This window comes from Hippopotamus amphibius, chromosome 15 (genome assembly GCF_030028045.1).
Source record: "Hippopotamus amphibius kiboko isolate mHipAmp2 chromosome 15, mHipAmp2.hap2, whole genome shotgun sequence".
Lineage (NCBI taxonomy): Eukaryota > Metazoa > Chordata > Mammalia > Artiodactyla > Hippopotamidae > Hippopotamus > Hippopotamus amphibius.
This window is the reverse complement of record NC_080200.1, coordinates 37,263,732-37,285,666: the sequence shown is the minus strand read 5'-3', so window position 1 is coordinate 37,285,666 and position 21,935 is coordinate 37,263,732. Positions and strand designations below refer to the sequence as shown.

The following is a 21,935-nucleotide window of genomic DNA, read 5'->3' as shown; positions in this document are numbered from 1 at the left end:
GGACTCGGGCTGCAACATTTCCAGCCTCCAGCCGACCCTGCTTACTTTAGAATGCTCCCCACAATCCCAATTGGCAAAAGCTAGTTCCTTAATATCCTGTTACTGTTTGTCCTGAATTCAGAGATTTTTGTATACTGACAGACTCCTGGTTTTTCTCAAGTCTCAAGTCAAGGGGAGATTCTGTCAGCAACCAGGACCTCTCTGTTCAGTCCCGAACAGGTTTTTCCCTCCAGTTGCATGGCTTGTTCCTGTACTTGTGCTACAAAATGTATAAAGGAATACAGTTACGCCATCCCCTAGATTTTCTCTGATTGTTTAATGTGCAGTGTTGAATACATTGCATTCTTAAAGCTGTCTGTCCATTTATCTTTATTTCAAAAATCTGAACAAAGGGCCAACATATACTTGAGCTCAGTGTTTGAATTTAAATGTCAGTAAGATAAAAATAATAGCAAAAAAATAATGTTGCTAATGAATGATCCTGATAGTGGTGGTGCTACATGAATCCCAGGCTCTGTGTTAAAAACTTCTTTGTCTGTACGTGATTTCCTGTATGTAACCTTTCAGGTGTGCATTGCGGAAAGGAGTGAAGAGTTATTTTTCAGATGCTATGAAGGTTAACACATGCGCACCCACATACACACAGCTCAAAGGGAGCAATGTTCTAGGATAAAAGTGGAAAGGAAACCATGAGATTTAATAGAATGTCAGAAAGGGTCTTTTGTAGAAAAGTACCTGGCCCAGTCTCGACATATAAATTACAACCTAAGAACAGACAGGTTGAAGTTTGTCACAAGACTGCTTTTTTAGAAAGGAGAGAGTGTGGGCAGTGAGCCAAAGCTGGCAAAGATAATGGGACAAAAGGGCTCCGTGTGGAAAATAGCAGTGGTCCTCTTCCTAATGGCAGCGGAATTGTTTCGTGTTCTGTCCCTTTGTGATATCTGCTGGGAGGTAAGCTTCCCAAGATAGAGGGCTGTCCTATGCAAAGCCATGTGGCTGTCACCACTCAAATCACAAGTTATTCTTCGAGTGGATTGGTGGGTGTGGTTTTTGCTAACACAAGCCACCAGCGAGAGCTGGGAGGGTAGGGAATACACCACCACCTCAGCATCCCCACCCTAGGCGCCATCTCTTTCCTCAAGATGTTGCAAGTTTGTGAATTATGAGGATGAAGACAGGAGTCAGTGACAGAAAAAGCCTAGCGGTTTATTTCCTGATGGTTTACGGATGGGTGCTTGTCTCTTTACACCTTCTCAAGAGGGTCTGCAAGGCTGCTTCGGCTGCTCTCTGGACGCTGATACAGGGGTCTTGTCGAAGTGCTTGGAGGCCTGAAAAGGAAAGAATAGCAATGTCCAGTGAATGAAGAATGCCAAGGCCCAAGCTATGCAGCCCAGGAAGGACCCCACTGAGGGTCAGTGCTGGGTGGGGCTCAGGCCCCTGTGTTCACGTTTTACCCCAACAGGTAGGATGTGGATCCACAAATTGAGATCTGTTTTAACAGTGAAATAAGGGAGGAGAAGATCCTGACCTTGTGATCGGTAGGTTTATAAACAATTGGAAAATCGAAGTCTATTGGGAATGATGCTTGCCATGGGATGGAACTGGGGGTCACCTTACACTTTGGAGAAATTCCAGTATCTAGGGAGCATCAAAAACAATTGATAATGGGGGACACTATGATTTTACACTATGATTTTACACTACGATTTTATTCTACGATTTTACACTACGATTTTACGCTACGATTTTACTCTACGATTTTACGCTGCGATTTTACTGTATGATTTTATGGCTGACATGGAACTTGGAGCAGCATTAGTTTCTCTTTCCCTAAGAATATAACAGTGCTCTGGGCAGAAACTGGGGTTGGTACTCACGTGTGGTCAGTTGTTCTCTGTCTACTGACTCCACATATTGATAGGTCAAATTGAGAACAATGGCGTCTAAAATCAACAGAAGGGAAAGTTACTGATTTCACCGTAGATGCCATGAAAAGCAGGTCAGGGCAGGCTCTGCGCCTGGTAAGAAGCCCAATGGTCTGGCTAGTGAATGAACAGGCTGCAGATGCCTTCTGCACCCCCCAAGATGATGTGAGGGTGACGTCTATGAGGTCTCGAGTGCCACGTCTGGGAGTGGCCACTCACCCACCATGTATTTGGGAAAACTCACACTGTGTCCTCCAGGGGATGCCAGTTGTCAGGGTTTCAACCATGTGTAAGAGATGGTCCCCGTCTTCCAAAAATCTAGTGTAGTTAGGGGGATTCTCTACATGATCCAATAAGAAATCCTTAGTTTTTAACTCAATGTTAAATGTGGCCAACCAAGTCAGCGTATTCACTGTGGGGTGGATTGGGTTTCATGGTAAGACTTAGAATTTCCTAATAGAAGGATCCTCAGAGATGCACTTACTTTCCTCTTTTATCTTATAGATCAGACAAAGAGGCAACACAGAGAAATTAAGTGGATTGTGCAGAATCACACAGCAGTGCCAAGGTCCGCGGGCCCCCACACCTACACACTTCCCGTTAGTATCACATTGCTGCTAAAGCTCTCAGCTCAGACTGAGCTTAGAAGGTTGACTATGGTTTATATTATGAGATGATGCAAAGGAAAACACTCAGGCAGGGGCAGCAGGCTTGGATCAAAGGCTTGGGGAAAAGAAGGAGCAATCACTTGGAACCAGAAGAAGCATGAAGGACCCAGTAGGGAGAACGGTCTGATGGCAACAAAATGAGTGTTGGGAATTCAGAAGCTGTAAGTTTGCCAAGAGCACAGGTTCTTTCGAGGGAAGGTGTTGTAAGACATAAAATGAATTGTTTCTGGCTTTCTTGTTTTTTGGGTTTTTTTCGGTCATACCGATCATACCAGCGCTCATGCTGGGGTAGCTTCCAGGCAAAGTGTGACTGGATGGTGAAGAGCAGACCCGCGAGTGGGGAACGCGGATGTGCCCCTACCTGTGAGTTTGATGGCCGCGCTCCGGATCGTCTCCCAGCTGCTGCTGAAGAAGGTGAACGAGTGTGTGTGGAGGATCCACAGGATTTCTTGGTTTTTCTTGGCCTGGAAGAGATGTGTGTTACAAAGAGGGCAGCTGAAAGGGGCAGGGGGGAGGGGGAGGCAAGGACTGGGAGCTTGGGATTAGCTGACGCAAACTATTATGTACAGGATGGGTAAACAACAAGCTCCTACAGTACAGCACAGGGAACTCTATTCAGTATCCTGTGATAAACCATAATGGAAAAGAATATGAAAAGAATATATATGTGTCGTATAACGGAGTCACTGCTGTACAGCAGAAATGAACACAACAGTGTACATCAACTATACTTCAATAAAATGAAAAAAAAAAACAAAACACAGAGAGAGGGCAACTGAGAAATGACACGTTACGAAATTCAGCATCCTATAGGCCCTAAGAAGGGGCCTCTAAAGGCCAGTGAGCCCGCATACAGCCATTCATTGTTCCACTGGAAGGTGTCTTATGGCTATTTCACTCTAAATTTAATCAGGGTGGCCCTGGGACTTATAGGACTAATCAACAGATGTGTTTCAGGAATTTGAGAACAGATTCCCGTCGGGACGTGGGGACAGAGCAGAGGGTGATGTGGCAGGATACGGAGAATCACCCGTCCCTTGCAGACAGTGCTGGCTCTGGCCGGGATTCCTTGCTATGCTGTTTGCCTTCTGGGATTTGCCTGGACTCTTGTCTTGCATTTTTGGAAGTACCACCTACGGCACACTCACCAGCTTCATACAGAATTGCCTGTAGAAATCCCTGGCCCTTGGTAGATCCTGACCATCAAGCAGATGATCTAATACCCCATAGAGTTCCTGGAGGCCCAGAAAAGGAATGCAGGTGATCAGGACATCACGGCAAGCCTGAAAAACAGAGTTTTCTGCATCACAGTCCGTAATGCTGGCTCCTTTTCCAGAAGGGAAGACACGCTGACTGGTGTCTTGGGAAAGGAGCGGCAAAAGTCAGTGAGAGGAGGGCTTTACCGTCAGTGCTGCCACCTTCCCAGCTTCAAAGATGGGAGCACAAACTCGGGAAGGGATGGCAAAAGAGAACCCAGGATAGGAAAATTGGTTTCCAGGTTCATTTGCGAGTGGTGCCTTCAGATCTGGCTTCCGGTCCAGCCAGACCAGGCTTCCCGGCACCTCTTAGCCATGGGGAGAAGAGGGGGTGCAGATGTCTGTGCCAGCGCCACTTACAGTTCCAATCTTGGGATTGGGATCCCAGAGGTGGAGAAGGAATGAAATCATGCTCTTTTTTATTTCTTCAGCAAAAAAAATCTTCCACCTTCTTCCTGTGAGGGGTGCCAGATTCTCAAATAAGAGGATGGCAGTCAGCCTCACGTCATCCTGCTCCTGTGGTGACAGAGGCATGTCGTGGGTGAGTCCCCCGCCAGAGGCCATGCCCAGTGGGCACCCCCGGCCCCACCCTGCCCTTCCCCACTTCAGGAAAGGCAGGCGGGAGCCCAGGCCCCAGGGCACCCTGTGTGTTCCAAGAATGTCCTTCCTTTCCCAGCAGCTCTCTACCCACAAGGCATGAGTTTAGGGCTGGAGACTCGGTTTCTGACTTGGAGGAGCTAATGGGGAAATGTGACCACAGGAATAATAAACAGGGAGTGCTGGCAGCAGGAGGCCGCCAGGGAGGGTTCTTGTTTATTCTGTATTTTATACAAATTAGCCTGATTGCATCATTAGCCTGGAGTTATGGGGCCTCTGATCTAAATTGCCCAAGGCCTAGGACTCTTCTCCAAGATCCCAGATACTTTCTAAAGGGATTACAGGAAGCTCAGAAATGTGGGCCTTGGGTCTCACAGAGAGAAGATAAACAAGTGCTTAGCTCTACTCTTGTGTGTGTGAAGTTACGGAACTCCCTTGCTTGTTGTCCAAGAGGGTGGGCAGTGCGTTTAGTAAAAGACGAAAGATGTATGCAATCTGAAGAGAAACAGTATGGCAAAGCTTTTTAGAACCAAAGGGTAAGGTGTTGGAGAAAGATGGCCTTCTATTATCTCAGACACTTTGTCAATATGGTTCAGAGTTCTAACAAACTGATGAATTTTCTGGAGGTTTTCTTTTTTCTTTTTTTGGAAGGGGTTATCTAGAAAAGTAGTTCAAATTACCCATAGGAAGGCAGGAGGATGAGGGGGAAAGCTATTCTGAGTAGAAAAATACTATTCATTTTATTTATTTAAAAAATTTTTTTTTAAAGTTTTGACTGTGCTTGTGTGGCATGCGGGAACTTAGTTCCCCTACCAGGGATCGAACCTATGCCCCCTGCAGTGGAAGTGTGGAATCCTAACCTCTGGACTGCCAGAGAATCCCCCAGAATATTATTTAGATTGGCAACACACAAGGGCCAATAAAAAAGCACTCCCATGAATATGAGGGGGAGAAGATAGAGGAGTTTATTTTGATGGCAAAATAAAATGTGTGCGAAGTGGGCACAAACAAAAATGCCATGAGAAAGGAAGTTAGTAGAGATCTTCCATAAAAAAACAAAGACGGCTTGTTGGGAAAAGGCTAGAAAAGTTAACTAAATACGTGAGATGTGACCTCACAGAATGGAAATGGAAGTAGAAACCTTCTTTAAATGTACTAAGAGTAAGGTCAGGGTATATTTTTAAAAGATCTCTTTTTAGAGAAAGAAAGCAAACCAGTAACAAAGTATCCAAAAGACAGAGAGGTATTTACTTAAAAAGAATCCTTTGAATTTTCTAAAATCAAAGACCTAATGATAGGTCCAGGGAGACTCAACCAATTGGGATGATGGTAAAACAGAAAAGAGAAGGGGCAAAGTGTTGTGGGTGCTGGAGAGACGCTACAGTTTCACGTCCTTGTCATAGTGGGTGAGGTGACTGTGCAGGTGCCAGCGTGGAAAACAGCAGGGAGCAGGTCCTGGAGCACGGGACGGCAACTGTATTTTCAAAGTGTCACCATATTTTTAGATTTTCAAGAAAGTACTTAAATATTGAAGAGAAGAAAAGGAAAACTTAGAGATTACAGAATTGTATGCTTAATCGACAGAAAAATATAGGGGCAAAGTATCATAGTTTAATATATTTGCAGAAAGAAAGTGTTGTAGGACTGTAAACAGCATGTCATTACTATGACTTAATTTTTGTCAAACTGTTTTTTTTGGCAAATGTGGTGAAATTGATATCTACTAAGAACGTGAAAGGTCTAACCTAACAACCAGAAAGACTTGGATTTTTTTTTTCTTATGCAATAAGACTGAGAAACATTCTCTTGACCACAAAACTTGTAGATGAACTTGTGATTATTGGAGGCTCAGATCCAAGAGGGGTCATTGAATAACAACAGTCCAGGGAAAGCTTACAGATGGGGCTCTTTAGGGCTGACTTCAGCCCTTTGTTTTTAAAGATTGTCATCAATTATCTGTGTAATGAAAAAAAGAACATCCTCATTATTTTACAGAAGATACTAAATTGAGTGAGAGCCCAGTAAGTATTTTTGGGGACAAGATGAACATTAAAAGTAAATATTGGTACATTGGAGAAAATAGTTGGAAACGAAAAGAAAGCTGTTCTCAAAGGCCAGGTTTAGGCTAGTATACAAAGAAGAAAAACTGAAAAATACAAAACTGGAGGACTATTGACTGAGGGCATGTGTTGTAGACTGAAATCTGGAGGTCGGTGTGGTTAATAAATTGCTAAAAAGTCAGGAAGATAGGGAAAGATTAAAAAAATTTAGAGTGAATAAATAGGAAAAGATTAGACTTGAGAGGTAGTTTTTCTTTAGATTCTATTATACTTCTTAGGCCTCATTTAGGGATACAACTCAGTCACTGGCTTGTAAAATATTTAAGGAGCTGAAAAATGAGGTTTATGGTGAATAATGAAGGAAATAAAGACTTTTCAGTCTGGAGACTAACAGGTGAATAGATAATTTAATAAAGCCTTAATGTTTAAGAGGGATGCTCTAGAGGAGGCAGCCAGAAATTTCCATCTCCTCTGACCACACAGCAGGAGCAGCCCGGCTTAGCTCACAAAAAATAGGTTTAAGTTAGACGTGAAATAGATTTTTACATTGATGACAGTGAACAAACCAAAAAGAAATAATAAAATCTAGTTTCCCAAAAGGTATAAAGAAAAACGACCGTCCTTTGCCTAGGATCATTGCTGACTGCTCTTTTTTGAAATGAGGGCTATAAATCACATACATCAGGGGTTGACAAAAACTTTCCATAAGAGGCCAAAGAGTGAATAATTTAGACTTTGCACTTTGCGGGCCACACAGTTTCTGTAACAACAAATCAGCTCTGTGGATGAAGTGTGAAAGCTGCCGCAGATACTATGTAACCAGTAAGCATGGCTGTGTCCCAATAACACTTCATTTACAAAAACATGCTCTGGGTGGAATTTGGCCCATGAGCCACATGGCAGTTTACTGACTCCTGGGTGAAATGAACCACGCAAGCATGCTGAGTCTTTGATATCTTGGACTTGGAAAAGATAGTGTTGGAGGCAGCTATCTTCCAGCCCTGTACTGAGTGCTGGCATAATCTGTGTTCCCCCAACAGCAGACTTTGAGATGAGGATTTAGGTATAATTTATTTGGGAGGTGAGCCCAGGAAGCATGTTACGGGGGAGAGAGGAAAGCTACAAAAGGGAATATTAGTGAATGTGGTACCCTTATGGGCAAGTGAATCTCCATCCTTCTGGGGGGTGAGGAAGCCAGGGAGTTTAATCTACAAACTCTCATTTCTTGTTATTTGAAGGTCCTTTCCCAACACATCTGGCTCACCTTACTCAGATCAATCATGATTCAGGACAGAGAGTACCCTCAGGCAGAGAGGGTACTGTTGGTTTCCAACAGGAAATGGGTGACCTCTGGGGCAGGTGACTTCTGGGGCAGGCCAAGGCATGCAGATGGACATGGAACTGGTCTGCTACAAGCACTACCTGAACCTCTTTCTGTTCACTCACTTCTTCTGGGGAGGGAAGATTCTTGAACAGGCTCACTTACGTCTTCAAAGAAGGTTCTTGTTTGCAGCACTATTTCTTTGAAGTAGAAGCTCACGTCTCGGTCTGTGAGCAGCTCCAGGATCTTTTTTAGAGCCTTCAAGCTTTCACAGACGACCTCGGTGCGGGCCAGGTGATAGAAGCCTTTGATGATAGATTCTAACATTATCTGCTTATGCTTCTTCACCTATTTTGAAATAAGATCTCTTAATCTCGAAAATTGTTCTATATGGATCTGGAATAGGGTAGGAGACTACCCCAGACAAGGGGATTGATGTTCTGTGAGGGCCAAGAGCCACCACCTCAGCACCTTATTTGGATTTTCACTTAATGTCTATGCATCCAAGGGGTGTGGGTTAGTAAATAATTATTTTAAAATTCTGTGTCATGCCCAAGCTCCTTTCACCTTGTGAGGGGCTCCGGAAGCGGTGTTACCCAGCCCTCGGATGGCCATTTGCCTCAGAATGGCATTGGAGTCCCAGGCGCTCTGATCCATCAGTATGAGCACGTCCCGCAGATTCCCGTGCTTCCAGAGGATCGGCTCCTTCATGAGCTGAAAATGACACACTCCTCCCCTTCAGTTCAGAGAAGGGCCCCCTTCAGGAGTGTTCCAAAGGCATCATAGCCATGAGTAACATTGACATATATACAGTGCCAAATGTAAAATAGACAGCTAGTGGGAAGCTGCTGCATGACACAGGGAGATCAACTCGATGATGGGTGATGACTTAGAGGGCTGGGATAGGGAGGGTGGGAAGGAGTCGCGGGAGGAAGGGGATATGGGGATATGTATATAAATACAGCTGATTATAAAAAGGGATGAGATGGAGCTATATGTCATGAGGTGGATAGACCTAGAGTCTGTCATACAGAGTGAAGTAAGTCAGAAAGAGAATGACAAATATTGTATGCTAACTCACATATACGGAATCTAAAAATGGTACTGATGAACTCAGTGACAAGAACAAGGACGCAGATACAGAGAATGGACTGGAGAACTTGAGGTTTGGGAGGGGGCGGGGGGTGAAGGGGAAGCTGAGACAAAGCGAGAGAGTAGCACAGACATATATATACTACCAACTGTAAAATAGCCAGTGGGAAGTTGTTGTATAACAAAGGGAGTCCAACTCGAGGATGGAAGATGCCTTAGAGGACTGGGGCGGGGAGGGTGGGGGGGGACTCGAGGGGGGGGGAGTCAAGGGAGGGAGGGAATATGGGGATATGTGTATAAAAAGAGATGATTGAACTTGGTGTACCCCCCAAAAAATAATAAATAAATAAAATTAAAAAAAAATAAATACAGCTGATTCACTTTGTTGTACAACGGAAACTGGTACAACAGTGTAAAGCAATTATACTCCAATAAAGAGCTTAAAAAGAAAAAAAGAGTAGGGCCCCAGCTGCTTGTGGGGCAGAGACGGGAGCCCTCGGGTAAATTTGCGCGTCGGGCAGGAACTAAGCTCTACACGTGAGCACTCCAGAGGTCAACGTTATGTGGTGATGAGAACCAAAATACCTAGTTAAGAAGGTATTTCTAATCTAAATGGAAACATGGAGCAGGGAAAACAGGGGTTACTGACAGTTTCCTTCTTTGGATTGTCTGGGTCAGCCTTTATCCCAGAGTTTGAAAGGACCATAGTACATTTGTTGGTTACATTTTGTTTTGTCCCTTCTGGGTTGATTCTCTACCCTTTCTGTCTTGGGACTTGATGTCTGCGGACCAGAGGGCAGGAAGAGGATGAGGCTGAGTCCTGTTTCCTCTCTCTCTTCCTCCCTCTCTCTGCTCAGGTACTGTGTCTCTGGAAGTAGCTGGATCTCTCCACTCACAAAGATGCCAGAGAGGGTCCCTCTTCCGTGGCTCAAATTCCCACTGAACTCCTGACAGAAGTACCCCCCGGGACCCCACGAGCCTGCTGGGATGGCTGTGCTCCCTTGCCTCAGAGAAGAAAGCCGTGCCCGTTATCCGGTAGTTCTCCGAGGAGGAGGTCAGGGATGGGAAGAGTTGTTCCGTGATGTCCAGTATGACTCCGTGCTGCCACACGGCCATGCTCCTAGAAAACCAAGGCTCCCATTGTAGCAGAGACTTTTTTTCTTTTCTAAATGATGGAAGACACTTTAGTCTATTGCTCTACCAGGAAAATAAATGATCTAAAAAAGGAATGTTAAAAAGGAAAGAGCGCCAAGGCTTAAACTTTATCATAGCCTATCCAAGTGCCCAACTGAAGTGTAGTTTGCCTAAAGCCGTTCACTGTATCGCTATTTTTTGAGGGGTTGGTAAGTTTGAGGGTGATCCTACCATCTCTTCCTACCCCTCCTTTGCTCTTTCTACCCTGTTTTTTCCTCCTGGACTCTAAGTCCTTAGTGAGTCAATTGCTTTCGTTGCCTGCATGGCATTTTCACTTTGTTTTCAGTTTTCCCCTCTGTATCCAGTTCTGGTACGTGCACGTTACCTGGCCAGCGCACAGACTCCGGTATGGTGGGTGCTGGGACTGCTGAGGAGGGGCCACACGTTGTCCCCCTCGTCAGATGCCTTGGCCAGCCCTTCTCTCATGGCCTGGGCCTGCACACACTTCAGAGTCGTAGTCGAGAGCCTGAAGGAGACAGCCGGCATCACAAAATATGTCAATGCCATGCAGGGAACCGTGAATCCCAGAGTCCATAATAAATATCACTGAGCTGTCTGTATTCTGTATTTTCACGTATTATATCTTGGGGCTCTATACTGATATGTATGGATCTGGTTACTTGTAACCACTGTATTCTACAGAATAAATATACAACATTTTGTTTCCTAAAAAAAAAAAAATGTTCCCCACAATGCTCCCTCACTTCTGGATGAACAGATGTTGTACATGGAAAACACAGGTCTCACACTTTAGTTTTGGGGCCAGAGGGGACATCGAGATAATGTGAAACCAGTAAATAATGGCACAAAATCTTGTCAACCTCTCCTGGGAAAATCAAGCCCTAAGGAAGGAAAGTATGAAATACCATATTTCAGTGGTTCTAAAACAGCACCTTGGAAGTCAGGGTGCATCTCACGGTGGATAATGCGTTGCAGTTGTTGGCCAGACAGTAGTTGTGATGCAGTCACTATTGTCTGTGTATACAACGTGCATACGCGCATGGATTTAGTTACGGCCATTTCAGCTGTGTGCATTTTAGTAAAGTTACATATATTATTGGAACTACATGTGCTGAGCCTAACTGCTGTTTAAAATATCTTTAAAATGGTTGATTTGACATTGGGACAAAAAGTTATGCAAAAGCACAGGTAAACAGAGTAGTGTGATAAAGGATAACAATCTATACTTAATAATCCTCAAAGAGATTTTGGATCAATATAAAATACAAATTTAATAGTATAAGAAAGCATTGGTTAATGACTTCATGGGAACTCCTTTTTTTCCCTTTCTCAATGGTACGCGAAATAATGTTGCTTCCTTCTACTGGCAATGTCTTAGATTTGAGGAAATATGGTATTTATTTTTTATTTTATATTCTTTCCTCGGTGGCCTTGAAAATCACAGAATTCCAATTTTCCTTGAAAGGTGTGAATGAAAGAAAACAAAGGAAGTGGATTGGGCCCTCTAGGGAAGAGGACATAACTGCGTCTTCGTTAAATGACCGTTCTGGGCCACTATGCTGGCTAGCGGCTCAGGGAAGAAGACCTACGAGGCTCAAGGGTGGAGGGGTCTGGTTTCTTCAAGCGTAGTTGAGGCCACGCCAGCCCCTCTCTGGAGTCTGGGGTCAGGACCGCTCCGGAAGGCCCTCCCCACCTGGCCGTTTACCTGCAGGGGTCTGGAATCTGCTGCCGCTCCCCCTGAGGCATCACCCGCCGACGGCGGCTTAGGGTTGAAGTGGGCATCTTCTGGCCCAGCGTGCAGCTGACCAGCTTCAGGAGAAGGGCGAACAGCTCCGGGTACAGGCCTGCGACAGGGGTGCCCGTCGACACCACTTCATAGATCGCACAGGCCACCTGAGGGGAGAAAGGACTGCGTGGTCAGGCAGGGCTGATCTTCCAGCTTGTTTTCTCTCCACAGGGTTGCTTTCCAGGTTGACCACACTTGTGGTAAAAGCACATAGAAAAGGGAGGGTTTATGTGTCTGGAAACTTGTCAACTCAGACTGTGTTTCTCTCTCAGGATGGCCACGTGGGGTGAATCCAAATGCCAGGAGGCACCAGTTAGGTAGGGTTGAGGTCTTTCAACAACAACTGAATATCTTGAAGACTAATTTGGAAATACAGAGGCACAGATTTTCTTTGGGCTGATGAGAAATTTGCTTCTAAACATGATCAGCTGCAGACAAAAATCACTGCCGTGTTTGTCCAGTATAAACTAGAGTTGATTTGAAACCCAGGTATGAGGGGGGAAGACGTGTGATTAATGCTACATCACCCAGTGCCAGGTGGGAAGGAGTGGAGCACCATCTGGGTGTGTGACAGGTTGTCCAACTCACAGAAATGGCCTCTATCCCAGCTATGTCATCTTCTAAGTTGTTCTCCAGCTTGTCTACTAAGGCTCGCAAGAGTTTGCCCCTGGAGGCTGGGTTCTCAGCCAGAGCCTTCCATAGTGTCTTTGTGTCCCTAGGGAACAAAGCAGGAAGCCGATAAGGCTCAGCTCCTTGGGATATGAGCTTCTCCATCTGATCCACTCTGAAACCTCGTTATGACTAATCACAGTTGCAAGGACAGATGGACACGCCAACATGCCTTGGGATAATAAGGATATTTTATTTCACCATCTAGCATTCTGGCCTTGGGTTGCTGAGGTTTGTTGATGTCCATCAGGACAGGAACCTCTCTTATAGATGCGTTTTAGGCAACCAGAAAGGGGAGAAACATTCACTCTCTAATACTCACTTACTCCTATTAAGTACACACACACACACACACACACACACACACACACACACACACACACACACGCGCGCGCGCGCGCGCGCGCGCGCACACACACACAAATATCTAAAACTCTCATTATCCAATGAGGGCATATATTTGAAAAATACTTGAGAAACCATTATCTGTGATTCAAACACCATTTTTTTAACATTATTCAGGTGAGATATTTTCAACTTTTGTTTGGTCTCTTTCTCTCAAACCACAGATTCTTCCCCAGGACCTTACAGAGTGGCCTTCCCTGGGAAAAGGGACCAGCTCAGTTAGAACCTACCTGTCAAAGGGCAGAGGCTTCTGTAAAAGATTGGCAACAACTGCATCCGTATGAAAACTGGCTATCTGGGAGATGGCTTCTAGCATAAATTGAAAACTTTCCTCCTTTTGTCTGAGGACCGGCATGTGATGGTAAATTATGCCTAAGATCTCCAACAGCTAAAAAGAAAAAGCCAAATCAAACACTGAACTGCCATTTTTCGTCTATGCGGATGGCTTAGGTCACGTACGGTCAGCGTCTCATGGGTGGTGGTTGATGAATTAGAAATAATGCTTAAAAAGTAATTGATTCTACACATGGCCTGTCTCTTGCTCAGGATAGTTATTGATAAACTGAGCATTTATTCTTAAATCAATTCAGCAAACATTTAGTAAAAGGCTGCATTATGCCAGGTGCTGTGTTAGGCACTGTGGGGAATTTACCAGGGATGCGGAAGATGTAGCCCTTTCTCAAAAGGAATGACTTATCTCATAAAGGACATCAGCTGTAGGCCCAAAGGCTTGTGTACAAGGCAGTATATGGCAAAAGGTGTACACAAGGTGCACAGGACTGATAGGGGAACCCAGAAGTCACTGAGGTCACTGTGGAGGGACATCTGGTCTGGGTCTCAAAGGATATATAGCAATTCCAAAAGGCAAGGTGGAGATGGTGGGGAAAGGCATCCTCATCAGAAGGAAGAGCACAGGTAAAGATGCAAAGTCAAAGACCATGAGACTAGAGCACAGAGGGTTTAGAGAGCAGTGAAACTAATCTGTGTGATGCTACAATGATGGATACATGTCATTATACATTTGTTAACACCAAAACTAAACCCTGATATAAACTATGGACCTTGGGCGATCATAGGATGTGTCAATGTAGGTTCGTCGACTGTAACAAGTGTACCACTGTGCTGTGGGATGTCGGTAGTGTGGAGACAGGACGTATACGGGCACTCTGTACCTTCTGCTCAACTTTGCTGGGAACCTGATGGCTGTAAATTAAAATCTATATAAAAATGGCATGAAAGCATGGTAGAAGCAAATGTGGAAAAGGTTTATGGAATAGCAGAAATAGTCTAGTTTGGAGTACGAAAAGAATGAAGATGATAGAGGGAAGATGACTTGATAGAATAGATGAAGCCAGATCCGAAAGGGGATTGAGGGCCATCTTTCTGAGTTTTGGTCTTCATCTGTGTGCAGTAGGGCATGAGATTACACATTTGGATTTTTGACATGGATAAGGGCATGTCTCTATGCTAAACTAACTTTGCTTCGAGTAGATATTTTCCCCACTTACTTCAGAGAGACACTTTTAGGTTAAATATAACATTTTCTCAGAATTACAATTCCTTAATCGTAAATATCCTGCAGGCATGATTACCACACAGTCCCATTCTAATGGTTCTCGGAGAGGATTTAGGGCTCTATTATAAGCCTTTACCTAGTGTGTGAACAACTTCCTCTTTTATGTTAAACACACAAATACATGGACATTCCAAATTTATTAACCTTTTATTCTTCCACGCCTGGCGCAGGGCCTGCCACATAGTATGTACTCAATAAATGTTTTTGAAAAAAGCTGATTGGACAGTAATTAGCACAGAGGTCATTTCTAAAAGGCATGCTTTGGAAAATCTTAAAATATAGGGCAGCTGAGTCTGGGCTATGGGGACCCTAACTTCTTCCTCCTGTTTCCCTTGGGAAGCCTTTTTGAATTAAAGAGTCTTTTCCTCATCATTAATCTCCGAATTGCTAATATTCTGTTTCTGACTTTAAGAGAATAGAGCATCTCCACTTGGAGCTCTTAACCAGGCTTCCTGAATTTAAATCCTGTTCTCTCTGCTTAACTCTCCAGTTCGGAGGAAGGATTGAGAACTTTTCTTTCAACCAGTTCCCCAGTGACAGTCTTCTTTACCTAAAGGGTGAGTAAGAGCAGGTTGCAGAGTGGCAGTGGATTTAGAAAACCCTCCTGGACCTCAGTGGCCATCTCAAAGGCATTCTTTACAAGGTTCATCCTTATAGACCTCACAACCCAGTTTTCCATAGTTCACATGCCTCTGGTTCAGAGATTCTTCCTTTGGCCAGAGAGTGGCAATTTGGAAAGTTCTTATCATCACAGATTAGAGAGGCAATTGAGTCAGGCTGAGACAGGCAGTCAGTGTGAGCCTGGGTGTTCACACACAACTTGGGTCTCTGTCGAGGCCACTTGAGGCTGCATGCGCTCTTGCTTATGGCCCATCAGAGGACCAACTGAGAAGTGGCGACCTTCTTCTGGTATTGGCATTTCAGGAGTGTTAGAATTTGCTCGATTGTCAAATTGGTTGTCAGTTTACCTGATCTTCCAGATTAGCTCCCTGCTCCTCCAGGGCAGTGACCATCCAGATGCCACAGGCCTGTGTGCACGTGGGGTTGAGGCTCTCCAGACCATCCAGGGTTTCCTCCAGGAACAGGAGCATCTCTTCACTTGGGATGAGTTTGCTGACAATCTGAGAACGTACACAGAAAGATTCAGGTCATCAACCTCCTCACTTCATGTCTGGACACCTACGACATGTTATTTGTTTTAGGATGTTAGAAACCCCTGGGCTTTCCAAAGAGTTAGCATACGACTGGGGCCACAGAAACTAGACAAAATACTAAAACAGGATGTAGCCATGACCTTTTAACTTTAAGTAAACTTTCCTTGAAGTTATCTTTTTATCACTTCATTATTTATTAAATTCCAGGCCTGCCAAGGCAATTTCCTCTCCAAACCTGAAGTTACATTACACCCTGTTAGAGGAAAAATAATGCATAGTGTTTATATGGCAATTTATATGTTGTAAAGTACTTCCACATACATTTCATATATCATAGAAATGTCTTGTGTCTGCCAAAGAATAGCTAGGCTTCAGGATTCAGGAAATCTGTCACCATGTGCTAAATGCTGTGCTAAATACCCAGGGCCTCACCGTATCCATACAGAGGGTTAATTATACAAACCCTGTCTTTTGCGTCTGAGTATTTCAAGATTAAGAGTAGTTAATAAAGGGTCCAGAAAATAAAAACAATTTTGGTCTCTAAACAAGAACTATAGAGAGTGTTTGGTTGTATGTGTCTCTCTCTGTGTGTGAATGAAAAGGCAGGCAGGGGAGGTGAAAAGTTAGCAGTTTGAATAAATTCCAGGGCTGTTATTTGGGGCTTTAGCCAAGCGAGATGGTCATGATTATGAGTTTGTGGGTATGAAAAGATTCCTATTCACCACCGACTTCCTCTTGTATTAAATGGCCTGATGATGTCTGGTAGAACCATTTCTGAGAGGAAATGAGTTCCTTTTCATGAGTTGCTCCATGTCCCAGCTGGTTTCTGAGTTCCCACGACTCCAAGATCAAGGCCTAGACTTGTGCATCTGTTCTATGAAACAGCAAATGCCTGCCTGGGCCCAAGCTCAGCAGTTATGTGTTTTTTTCTCACATTGGGATGGATATTGGTTTAGGAAGAAGGGAAGGAGGGGAACTCGTGTTTCTGAGCACCTATCATACATCAGACACTTTTTAAGGCATTAGACACATGTTCCCTCCCTGTCCCCCTACGAGCTTCTCTCCCATATTCTCATCACTTTCTCGTCTCTGCTGCTGCCTCCTTAACCCAAGCCACCTAATCTCACCTGTGGATTCTTAAAGTTTCCTCCCAATTGACCTCACTAGTTTCCCTCTTGCTAGCCTATATTCTAGTCTCAACACGACGGCCAGATGACCCTTCAGAGATATAAGTCCAATCCTGTTCCTCCCTGCAGAACCACCACTGGTCCATAAGGAGCTTTTGCAAATTAGGAAAAGTGCCCTCAAGAGAGTTCCCTTCTCTCTGTTATTGTCATAATGACTGATTTCGTTGGACGCCCTACTGCCCTCTGTGGATAATTGCCCTAATCCACATATAAATCTGTAGTGTCCATGTTAGGAACGCGGCCCTTGTATATTTCACAGCTGCCACATTATATGTAGTGGTTCTTGACTCTTCTGTTCAAAACCCTCTTCTGGCTTTTGATTTCCATTGGAGTAAAAGTCAAGGGTCCTTAACAAAACCTGGAAGGCACTTCAATCAGCCCTGTTCTCTCTCTTGGATCTCATGACCCACTTCTTTCTTCACCTCAGGGCCTTTGCACATGCTGTTTCCCCTCCACCTGGAATGTTCTTTTCTAGATGTCTCCATGGTTCTCTCTTTCAGAGTGGTCTTCCTAGGGGATCACCCCTCCCCTACCCTAGATTCCCTTCCTTGACTCTATTTTTCTTAATTATCATTCCCTGACATCATATTTATCTGGCTGCTCCATCTACTAGGACACAAGCTCAACAAGGGCAGGCGTTTCTATCCTTAGAGCCTGGAAAAACATCTGGCACATGGCAGGTACACAAGGCATATTAGGTGAATGAATCAATAACTGAATAAATGAAAGATCGACCAGTCCTCACAACAGCTCCAAGAGGGAGGTTATGCATTTTTTTTTAAGATGAGGAGGCTGATCACACAGTGCACACACTTCAAGCAGTGCACACAGAGAGCAACTGATTGACTCCAAAGCCACTTTCCTTCCACTCTACCCCACTGCCTCCTTTACCCTGGAGACAGCCACTTGGTTTCCAAGGTTTCCCAGAGTATGAAATGACCAGTAGCAGGTGTTGCCTGTGTGTGAGGACCCGGAGTTAATAAATGACTGGACAGAGGTCTTTCATTCGGCTAGAATGGCTAGAGCGTTGCCCTTTCCTGGTGGTGGGGCGCCCACAGCTGACTCATTTGGAAACCAACCCAGAATCACCCTTACATCCCTTGGCCAGTCCTCTGTATCTATTACCTTTGCTATTTTGGAGGAGATCTTGATCTGGACCTGCACATCCTCACACTGCAGCCCTTCCTGCAAATCCTGTAGTCTTTCCACGTCCAGGCGAATGCCTACAATCAACAGAGGGTGACACAGGAGTTCAAACAGCTAATAGGGGTTGAAGAGGCTGTCTGTATTTTGATGTGACACTAATTCGGCTGCTGGATGCCTTTCACAAACACACTAAAGCCTGTCTGATGAGTTGGTACGCATAAGAGCAAACACTGATGGAGTAGATTCTGCATGCCGGCAGCATGCTAAATACTCTGCACAAAATGTCTCACTGCTCCTAAAGATCATCTGAGGTTATTTGCAGGTGAGAAAGCTGAGGCAGAGAGATGTGAAGCCATTTGGCTGGATCATGCAGTTAGTAAAAAGAGGAGAGTTGGAACTTGAACCCTGGTCTGCCCAGGCTCTTACTACTCTGCTATGCTGCTGCCTCTGCTGGAGTTCCGTTCTGTGAGCCAGTTTGGGGGGAAATGGTAAGGTAACCATTGTAATGGGAAGATCAGTAACTGTGTTGATTGTTGGATATCAGTTTGTAAATGCAGACCTAAACGTTAATGGTACTGTTTGTTGTTTGAATGGAGTATAGCAATTGTGAAAACTCACACCCGAACCACCCTGGAAAGCAGCCTAGCCAATGGGCAGACAAGCTAGGCTCAAAGTCTTGCTCTACTGCTTTCAACTGTCCAAGCAACCGGTAAATTTCTTAACCTCAGATCCCTCATCTGCGCTAACTGAACAACATCCACGAGTATTAAATAGGTATTTAATTTAGTATAACACTAGTTACTTGTCTCTAGTAGGTTTTTTTTTAAATTAATTTATTTATTTTTATTATTATTATTTTTTAAATTATTTTTTGGGGGTACATCTAGTAGGTTTTTAATAATTATTTTTTTCTCTTTCTCTACCATATTTATTTGATTAACCAAGAAAAAGAGTTAAGATGAATAATGAAGTATGGGATTTCTTGCAAACAAAGAATATTTAAGGACCTGAACTTTGCATGTTTCAGGAAAATGAAGGAAGCTAAAGGGAGAATAGGTAGAACAATAATAGAATTCTAATTCCTTTCTTCCTATGAGGTCCCTCTCTGGCACATTTCTTCTCTTGTTAAAATGGTTCTTTAGTTCTCACTTCCTTAATTTGTGCTTTTTCCTGGCTTTGGTAAAGGCGTATACCCTTCATGAGTTATCTTCCCATATTCCAAGGGACTGTCAGACCTATTCGGGCTCTGCTGAATAGGTTTTCCTTTTTGACTGACTATATCCTCTGCTCCCACCAAATCCCACCTTTTGGCTTTCACACACTTTTCTTATGCGAATCTTAGAATTGTAATATCTCTGTGCTTCCAGCATCAGAACAGCGACTGACACATGGAAAAGCACTCAAGAAATGTTCCCCAAGTACCCAAGAGAATGAAGAGTGAGCACAGGCGTGAGCGGGCAGTCAACCTGGCTGAGTATTCCTGGCTGCACCTGGTCTGCAGAGACCTGTGCATACGATGCAGGGTCCACCTCGGCAAAACATCTGCTGATTTAACCTGGGTTTAATCAGGAAGCCCTCAGCGCTGGTTTCAGCCTAAGACCGAGATTTCAAAATTCCTTATATTTCTTGACATCGACAGTTATTCACATGTCCTGCCAGAGCAGACAGAGGTCCTGCTCTGCAAGCTGGGAAAAACTCCACAAAGTTATCTCTCTTAGAGAACTCTGAAAGGCACTTTAGCACCATAGTAATAGTGCAATTTCCTCTGGAAGAAAACTGTGCGATAGAGAAAGCTTTGCTAATATGCCCAATTGCTGTGTGATTTAAATCAGACACTCAAAACATTTTACCTGCTTTAATGGGTCATTATGACGCTTTGGTGTTATTATCTTTATTTTAAAACACCAAAAAGCAGAGCCACTGAGGAAAAAGAATCTAAGAGAGAGACAAATTGTGTGACATAATTAAGGTATTAGAACTCAGAAATGGCTGAAATGCGAGGAGAGAGAGGGAGAGAAGAGAGGGGAGGGGAGGAGGAGAGGAGGGGAGAAGGAGAGGAGAGGGGAGGAGGAGGAAGAGGAGGAAGGACAGAGACATAGATGTACAAAGAGAAAAGCTGAGAACAAAAGAAAACAGGTATCTTCTCTGCATCTGTGGGTTTCTCATCCTTTCCTCACCTTTTATGCAGAACAGACCAATAGCTGAACTAGCAGCCGCCTGGCGGATGGAGGGCAGGGTGTCACAGGAGTGAGGAGCCAGGAGGCCGAGGAGTGAGCCGATTTTAAAGTTCTCTGGTGCCTGCAAGACAAAGGGGGACTCCAAGGTGATGGGGTGGAGGAGAGGAGGGGAGAAGGAGAGGAGGAGGGGGGAGGAGGAGGAGGAAAGACAGAGATGATGTCCCAAGATAGTCCCAATACAGGATATTAAGTCCCTTATTCCCTCCGTGCTGGTCCTTAGCATAAAATGGAATCTCGGACTCTCCCTTTAAGCTCAGGGGACAGGTAACCGAGCAAGCGAGCAAAGACGCTCCGGGTTAGGACAGACCCCGGGGGTGGTTATCCGGAAAGACTCCGCCTGCGACGGGGGATGCATCACTCAGGAGTTTTGGATGCCAGCGGCTTCAGAGGCCCCTGCAATGCAAGCAATGCCTTCCACCCATTCTAGGGGCTTGCTTACCTCAATGTCATTTGTCAGCACTTTCGCGGTGATCTGGAAGGCTCTTTCTCTTTCCCACTCTTTTTGTGAAACAAGCCACATTCGGAGAAGCTGTTGGTCAAAGAGGAAACGTCCTTTCCTTAGTATCCTTCATATTCATTCGTTCCAGTTCTCTCGCTCCCTCTCGCTCTCCCGGAACAGGGTGCCGGCCTCCCCACAAACACATTTTTAGTGGTCTGGCCCTACGTGGTGGGCTACGTGGGTCGGGCTGGACGAGTCCCCGTGACGAGGATGAGGCAGAGTTTGGAGGGTGCCCTGGAGCACCGATTAGGGGCCCAGCGAGTGTGTTTGAGCGGCGGCCCCACTCACGTTGAACATTTCTTGACAGTCCTCTGCTTTCACGTTATCCCACATCATGGTCCTCAGCAGCTTTCCGAGAGCATCCATGGATCGTTCGTAGAGAAACTGAAATCAAAGGGAGTGCGAGCGTCAGGCTGAGGGGAGCGAGTCCATTCATTCTACTCTGCCCTTCACTCTCCTCGGGCCTCGCCCCCACGTACGTGGATGTGTTCCTTGTCCTTGTCCGTCTCGCCCTCATTTTTGAGTTTTTCCAGAGGTGGAAGGGGCAGCAGCCTCCGAATGTTCTCCTCCAGAATATTCAGGTGGTCGTTCAGTGAGAGCTGAGGTTTCAGTTTACTGAAAGGAGAACCACGTGGAGGAGTGGGCATTATGTGAACAAAGCATAACCCAGTAGAGCTCCCGAGAACTGCTGTTCTGAAGGGGCTGAAGGGGTAGATACATTTCCTGATGGGGTGGGCATGTTGAGGGAGGTGGTGCCGGGAGTAGAGAGAGACTGAGGACATAGAACCAGACTGCGGTGATGGGCCTAGTCCTCACGCTTCAGGTCTCGTTTATTAGTGATAAACAAACCATCACTTGCTTTGCATTATTTAATCCTTTATTAAATGATCTAACATTAATCTACATGTTTTCTTCAGCACTCAAGTGTGTGTGCGTGTGTGTGTGCGCACGCGTGTGTGTGAGAGAGGGAGAGATTCTAAGTTTGGAGCAGGGAGCTTTATAAATTTCATGTCCTCTCATCTTATATGTAGTGTCACACAGACTATCGGTTCTTAGGAATGCACAAGTGAGTAAATGATACTGGAATCTTCCTTCCTTTCTTTCTTTCTTTTCTTCCGCTCCCTCTCTTTCTTTCTGACATATACTATAGACATCACGAGGATATAAACAAGCCTGGATGCAACTTGGGAAAATGCACATGT

General features: G+C 44.8%; 1 protein-coding gene across 1 annotated transcript in view; it reads right to left on the bottom strand.

Moving 5' to 3' along the window:
• Window positions 1-1,221: 1,221 nt before the first annotated feature.
• The window catches only part of MROH2B (maestro heat like repeat family member 2B), a 67,464-nt gene continuing 46,750 nt past the window's right edge, over window positions 1,222-21,935 (bottom strand). The window contains exons 25-42 of the mRNA XM_057708456.1: window positions 21,213-21,348; window positions 21,022-21,117; window positions 20,674-20,763; window positions 20,175-20,295; window positions 17,977-18,074; window positions 15,479-15,631; window positions 13,165-13,322; window positions 12,449-12,575; window positions 11,780-11,967; window positions 10,439-10,579; window positions 9,925-10,039; window positions 8,395-8,541; window positions 7,993-8,175; window positions 4,210-4,365; window positions 3,742-3,876; window positions 2,955-3,057; window positions 1,878-1,943; window positions 1,222-1,328 (exon numbers count right to left, since the gene is read on the bottom strand). Of these exons, the coding sequence (XP_057564439.1) occupies window positions 1,222-1,328; window positions 1,878-1,943; window positions 2,955-3,057; window positions 3,742-3,876; window positions 4,210-4,365; window positions 7,993-8,175; window positions 8,395-8,541; window positions 9,925-10,039; window positions 10,439-10,579; window positions 11,780-11,967; window positions 12,449-12,575; window positions 13,165-13,322; window positions 15,479-15,631; window positions 17,977-18,074; window positions 20,175-20,295; window positions 20,674-20,763; window positions 21,022-21,117; window positions 21,213-21,348 (2,320 nt within the window). The remainder of the gene's footprint in view (window positions 1,329-1,877; window positions 1,944-2,954; window positions 3,058-3,741; window positions 3,877-4,209; window positions 4,366-7,992; window positions 8,176-8,394; window positions 8,542-9,924; window positions 10,040-10,438; window positions 10,580-11,779; window positions 11,968-12,448; window positions 12,576-13,164; window positions 13,323-15,478; window positions 15,632-17,976; window positions 18,075-20,174; window positions 20,296-20,673; window positions 20,764-21,021; window positions 21,118-21,212; window positions 21,349-21,935) is intronic.